Here is a 7308-nt window from a genome sequence, read left to right as displayed (position 1 = left end):
CTGCTGCTCAGATCACAATGTGTTAGTGAACGTTTAACCATAAATAACCAGTTCTATAATATTTAAAACAAAATTTAACCTCAATTAATGTTATAGAAATTATTATATTATGTAATTATATTACATTATTGCCTGGGAATATTTATAATTGTTGGTTTTGGAGAAATCAAAAGCAAAAAGATAATGCTAAGTTATCTTGGGAATTTGAGGTAAACTAAAAATATTTTTTTAACTAAACCGCTCAAATCTAATGAAATATACAGTAAGTTGATTATTCTGGGTATTTGTATTAATGATGATTATGTTACTGTGTTTGGTCCTGATTAGGCAGCATTCCACACAAACAGCACTGCAGATAAACACTCTGGCAGATATTCACCAACCAGTGGATGACGTCCTTCACAGAGTCTTAGAGAGACACAAAACCAGCATGAAGAACAAGTACGAGAGCTTATTTGAGGGAATCAGAACAGAAGAGAATAAAACCCTCCTGAACAGGATTTACACACAGCTCTACATCATAGAGGGAGAGAGTGAAGGAGTGAATGAAGAACATGAGGTTCTACAGATGGAGAAAACATCCAGGAGACACTTACAAGACTCTCCAATCAACTGCTCAGACATCTTTAAACCTCTACAAGGTCCTGAAGGAGAAACGCTAGAAGGGAACATTAGAGCTGTGAAGGCTGACAGTCTCAGACACAAAGAAAGAGAAGAAGATAACAGACCAAAAGAGCCAGAGCTCAGAAGTGTTCTGACTAAAGGCATCGCTGGAATTGGAAAAACTGTCTCTGTGCAGAAGTTCATTCTGGACTGGGCTGAAGGAAAAGCCAATCAGGATGTAGAGCTCATGTTTGTGCTTCCGTTCCGGGAGCTGAACCTGATTAAAGATGATCAATACAGTCTTCATGGACTTCTGTGTGACTTCCATCCTGAGCTCAAAGATCTGGACCCAGAGATTTATGATCAGCTCAAAGCTGTGTTTGTATTTGATGGTCTGGATGAAAGTAGAATTCCACTGAACTTTAAACAGTGTAAGAAAGTATCTGACATCACCATGGCATCATCAGTGGGTGTGTTGATGACAAACCTCATCAAAGGAGAGCTGCTTCCCTCTGCTCTGATCTGGATGACCTCCCGACCAGCAGCAGCCAATCTGATCCCTCCTAAATACATCAGCCGTGTGACAGAAGTTCAGGGATTCAATGACCCACAGAAGGAGGAGTACTTCAGGAAGAGGATCAGTGATGAAGACCAAGCCAAGAGAATCATCTCCCACATTAAGACAGTGAGGAGCCTCCACATCATGTGCCACATTCCAGTCTTCTGCTGGATCTCAGCCACTGTTTTTCAGCAAATTATCAAACAGAGTCATACAGAAATCCCTAAAACTCTGACTGAAATGTACTCACACTTCCTGCTCACTCAGACAAACATGAAGAATGAGAAGTATGAGGAGAAAAAGAGGAGAAACCCAAAGAACCTGCTGGAGTCCAATAGAACCATTATACTGAAACTGGCTGAACTGGCTTTCAAACAGCTGATGAAGGGCAATGTGATGTTCTATGAAGAGGACCTGAGAGAGAGCAGCATTGATGTCACTGAGGCCTCAGTGTATTCTGGGATTTTCACTGAGATCTTTAGGGAGGAATGTGTGCTTTACCAGAGGAAGGTCTACTGCTTTGTTCATCTGAGCTTTCAGGAGTTCCTGGCTGCTGTTTATGTGTTTCACTGCTATGAGAGCAAAAACATGGAGGAACTGCAGATATTTAACCCACGAAACAGAGAGAGGTCTAAGAGCGTTCCGGTGGGGTTTTCTCACCCACAGCACAGTGAGTGGTCTAAGAGTGCTCCGCTGGGGTTTTCTCACCCACAGCACAGAGAGTGGTCTAAGAGTGTTCCGCTGGGGCTTTCACATCCACAGCACAGTGAGTGGTCTAAGAGTGTTCCACTGGGGCTTTCTCACCCACAGCACAGTGAGTGGTCTAAGAAAGATCTACTGGATGAGCTGCTGAAGGGAGCAGTGAATAAAGCAGTAAAGAGTCAGAATGGACACCTGGATCTTTTCCTCCGTTTCCTGCTGGGCATCTCACTGAAGTCCAATCAGAGACACCTACAGGGTCTACTGACCCCAACACAGAGCAGCTCAGAGAGAACCAGACAGCACATGAAGAAATTAATCAAAGGAGAAGATAAACGATACCCCATCTCCACTGAGAGATCCATCAATCTGTTCCTCTGTCTGTCTGAAATGAATGACCAGTCTCTCTCCAGAGAGATTCAGGAGTATCTAAACTCAGAGAGACACTCAGGGGAGAAACTCTCTCCTGGACAGTGTTCAGCACTAGCCTGCATGCTTCTGACCTCAGAGAAGGTTCTGGATGAGCTGGACCTGAAGAAATACAACACATCAGAGGAGGGTTATAGGAGACTGATCCCAGCTCTGACTTTCTGCAGAAAAGCTCTGTGAGTGTTACATCTACATTAATACAGCAGATTATTATCTGATTATTGATGATTGATCAGAGCTGATCAAATTTGATCTTCAGTTCAGATAATTAAAAAATAATTTTATTTATTATAGTTTTAGTTATTATGAAGAGCTGCAGGTTCACTGCTTGGCCACTTTAATAGAAATCCCTATTTTATAACTGATTGTTATAGTGTCAGTATTTGTCAGCGGTACACTGTGATATTGATTTTGTGATTTAGCTGTTCAGTTTTAGGAACAATAATTATGGGCTTATTCAGTTTATTAATTATAACTTCTTAAATTTACATTGTAAATGTTTTAACATTTTTATAAAAAACATATAAGTGAGTAAATGTTCATTTACAATGTTAAACAATAGCTTATTTAGATGGCTTGATCTACAATCAACAATTATATATTATAAACAAAGACTCATTTACATGTCCTTCAATTTTGCATATTAATAGTGAAGAGAATTTTTAAATAAAGTTAAAGTGATTTTTTTACTTGAAATTTACAATTTAATTCTGTCTGTGGAGAATTACACAGGAGGAGATTAGTTTTATATGATATTAGAATGAGCTCAAGCTGATTACTTAACTGTTCAGTCTGGGTTTACATTCTCCACTTTTCCTAATAAAAGATTACAATCCAAAAAATATTGATTAATCTCGTTCAGTGACATTTCACATGTTAAACACTTTGTCAATGTTGACATACAAAGAATGCATTTGAAATTTCTAACACTTTCAGTGAATAATTAGTTAATAAAGTCAGAGCAGTAAAACTGGGCAGTAGGCAGTAAAAATTACTAAAACTGCAAAGTCTCTCTTGGAATGAAATGAAGCTGGTTAGCATTTAGCGTCATCTGACACAAACGCACACAATTCACTCTTATTTCAGTGCAGCTTCTCCCAAGTGTCAAATATCAGTAAGACCTGAAAAATGGAAGCTCTGAATACAAGCTTCAATGTTTGAGCTACCAGAGCCAGAATCTAATTAGGAGTCAGAGGACAATGACCTACCTGACAATCAGACTCGTTCATCTCAGTCTGATACAGTCACGCTAAGTATTACTCAGGATTTCTACTGTTATATTATTAAGGGAGGGGTCATGCTAAGTATGGCTCTAGTTTTATAGCATTATAGTGTTAGGGGAGGGGTCAGGCTAAGTATGACTGTTGTTTTTATAGCATTATTGTGTTAGGAGAGGGGTCATGCTAAGTATGGCTCTAGTTTTATACCGTTATAGTGTTAGGGGAGGGGTCACGCTAAGTATGACTCTCATTTTTATAGCGTTATAGTGTTAGGGGAGGGGTCACGCTAAGTATGACTCTCATTTTTATAGCGTTATAGTGTTAGGGGAGGGGTCACGCTAAGTATGACTCTCATTTTTATAGCGTTATAGTGTTAGGGACGGGTCACACTAAGTATGACTCTCATTTTTATAGCGTTATAGTGTTAGGGGAGGGGTCAGGCTAAGTATGACTCTCATTTTTATAGCGTTATAGTGTTAGGGACGGGTCACACTAAGTATGACTCTCATTTTTATAGCGTTATAGTGTTAGGGGAGGGGTCACTCTAAGTATGACTCGTTTTTATAGCGTTATTGTGTTAGGTGAGGGGTCAGGCTAAGTATGGCTCTAGTTTTAATATTGTTTTAGTGTTAGGGGAGGGGCGACTATAAGTATGCGTCTAGTTTTTGCAGCATTATAGTGTTAGTGGAGGGGTCATGCTAAGTGTGGCTCTAGTATTAATAGCATTATAGTGTTAGGCAGTGGTAACAATAAGTATGGCTCTAGTTTTATAGCGTTATAGTGTTGGGGAGGGATCACGCTAAGTATGGCTCTAGTTTTTATAGCATTAAAGTGTTAGAGGAGGGGTCACGTTGAGTATGGCTCTTGTTTTTATAGTGTTTTAGTGTTAGGGGAGGGGTTACGTTACGTATGACTCCAGTTTTTATAGCGTTATAGTGTTAGGGGAGTGGTCACGCTAAGTGCAGCTCTAGTTCATATAACATTATAGTGTTAGGGGAGTGGTCATGCTAACTATGGTCATCAGGAAGGTAAAAGACACACTTGTTAATGTGAAATGTAATTAAACTTGCTACACTCATCGTCATATTTCGAAATAAATAAATAAGTAAATAAATAAAAATAAATAAAAATACTTTTTTGCCATCTGTTAGGCATGGGGTTCACTGTTTTATGCTTTGTGGTTGTTTAGCAGCCAGTAGAAGAGTTGCGGAGCTGAGCTAGTAATATACATTTCACTTGGCTCTAAACTTCTACTGAATCTGTTTCTAGAGCCATCCTTGAACTACAAAAACACTCTAAAAGTATAATTTGCTGTATCATATATTGCCTTTTTATTGTCCTAAACAGCAAGCTTTTACTTATAGAGGAAAAGCAATTGCTGTGTTTTCTTTTTTTAAATTGGATCACTTGGATAAATAATCAAGCTACGACTATCTTTTGCACTTATTCCTGAAAATAAGGCCAAAGTAGTAAACGGAGAGTAAAGTAATTCTATTGCCATTCTCCTGATTACACCATGTACTATATTTGTTCTGATTTTTACAGACTAGCTTGGTGTGGTCTCACCACAAATTCCTGTGAGAATCTATCATCAGCTCTACAATCTGTAAATTCATCTCTGAAAGAGCTTGACCTGAGTAACAATGACCTTCAGGATTCAGGCGTGGAGCTGCTCTCTGCTGGACTGAAGAGCTCACACTGTAAACTGGAGATACTCAGGTAAACTTTCTGTGAATTAATTCTTGAATGGAAATAAGCTAATGAGGCAGAATAAAATGTTAACCTCAAATACTAACACAATTATTTAGTACTTTAGAATTCTGTTTTTTCTCTCACTAACCATAATATAAAAATCCACAAAAAATGTAGTATGTTATCTAAATAATATGATAAACCTATTTTGTTACTATATTCATAAATCCTTCTTTGACTGCACTGTAATGCCTGTTTGCAAACTACACATCTATAGTCTTTGTGAAAAAGCTTATGAGAATCGGGGATCAGCTCTACAATCACCAAACTCCTCCCTCAGCATTTAGTTGTATAGTGAAATGTTTTCACACTGAAACTTAAACCTATTTTAGTTTAAAAGCAGAGCAGGAATTTCTCCACGGATTGGCAATAGTGTCAGTCTTGAAATTGGAGGAAAAAGATTTGAAGACACTGTTGATAGCTCTGCTTTTAAAACAGTCAAAGAAGTACATTTTCTAAGAAAATTATTCAAACAATATTTAAACCAACATTGTTTAAATAGTTTTACAATATTTTAATTGTAATTTATGTGAAATTTCATTTCTTTTTTACAAGGTAAAAGACTTTCCTCAGAAATCTCTTGGTCAGTGTGTTGCTATTTCAGTGTTGTGGCAAGCCTAGCAGCCTTAGCTCATAGTGTTAGAAATTCAGCAGGAGGAGTCAGGAGACTGGATCTTCAGATCTCAAGTTTTGTTCACATATTTGCAGCGAATCATGCAAAGACACAGCTTGATCATCAGTCTGTCACTAGTCCAATGAACACACAGTCTGACATGGTTTAAGTAGAGATACTAAGGGTCAGAAGAGGGAGCAAATAGGGAGGGGAAGAAGGTGAAGTGAGGCAGGATCAAAAGTTATGGGATAAGTAGAAGGAGGAAAGGTGAAGAGGTCAAGGTTAAAAGTGTTAATGTTCTCATCTCAGGAGGGACAAAAACAAAAGGACATACAACTGTAAGTAAATACAGCAAGAAAGAAGAACATGTTGAAGCACAAAAGAAAACACATGGAAGGACATAAACTTTCTCCCCATAACAAACACAGACTACGGCTATACATAAAAACATATAAACACACATGTACAGTGAAACAGTGCTGTAACTGATGGACGAAACCCACTGAATCAAAGGGACAGCAGGTGGCATCACTGCTTATCTTCACTGTTTAGTTTTGAGTTGTGGAAGGAATAAGAAATGAGTTTATGTTGGAACAGTGAACCAAAGATAATCCACTGTGTCACTCTCGCAAATTCATAGCCTCATTGCATATATGTAATATAAAATATGATCAGGCCTCAGCTTTAAACTCTGGATAAAAGTTATAAAGTATAGGGTGTGGCATATGTTTGGAGGCTTGTGGGTGTGGAGATACATTGTGCTCCAATGTCTGCAGGCTGTCAGCTATGATAGGCATGTATGGATCACCTGTCATGTTCTTACAGTTTTTACTGAGCTGAGAAAATCTGCTTTTAGTTTCAGTGCACCAGTGAACTGGAATACATTACACTTGCTGGTGTCACTCCACCATTTTAAACTTTTAAACTCTAACCATCTTCACTCAGCCTGCAACTGTTGATATGATCTTGGTTCTTGTACTTATCAATTTAATTTTATTATTAGTTGACACTTTATTTGGAGATTCCTCTGTAGATGTCTTGTAGATGCTTATCTTTCGTTTACTTTCAATTAAATATCTATTAAATTCACCTTAATCTACGTGTCATGCATTCAGCTCCCTCTATGGAGGAAACGGACATCATCTCCCAGAATTCTCTGGGAGATCATGTGACTGAGAAGCCGCACTCGGAATCCGACTCGGATGTGAACTCCATTTCCCAGGATACTATGGAGTCTCATGTGACTTCAGACTCTCACAGGCGCTCCTATCAGCGCTCACAATCCCCTGAGTTTTGACTGCTTGCACCTGTGTTGATGATCATATGACAGGTAGTTTAGAGTAGATAAGCCCGGGCTTTAGATAGAATCACTGCGAGGTATTGTTTCTCTGAGACTACTGAGCGTTTTTTCTTCCTGTTCTGATTATTTACCG

The 7308-nt window shown here is 38.6% G+C and overlaps 1 protein-coding gene across 1 annotated transcript in view; it reads left to right on the top strand.

The window, feature by feature from the left end:
• The first annotated feature begins 341 nt into the window (after positions 1-341).
• LOC118801005 (NLR family CARD domain-containing protein 3-like) overlaps positions 342-7308 on the top strand; it is a 29723-nt gene continuing 22756 nt past the window's right edge. The window contains exons 1-3 of the mRNA XM_036561178.1: positions 342-1801; positions 1991-2466; positions 5056-5229. Coding sequence (XP_036417071.1) covers positions 431-1801; positions 1991-2466; positions 5056-5229 — 2021 coding nt within the window. The 5' untranslated portion in view covers positions 342-430. The remainder of the gene's footprint in view (positions 1802-1990; positions 2467-5055; positions 5230-7308) is intronic.

The sequence above is a fragment of the Colossoma macropomum genome, unplaced genomic scaffold (assembly GCF_904425465.1).
Source record: "Colossoma macropomum unplaced genomic scaffold, Colossoma_macropomum, whole genome shotgun sequence".
NCBI lineage: Eukaryota > Metazoa > Chordata > Actinopteri > Characiformes > Serrasalmidae > Colossoma > Colossoma macropomum.
The sequence above is the reverse complement of the archived record's forward strand: the minus strand, read 5'-3'. Positions and strand labels throughout refer to the sequence as shown.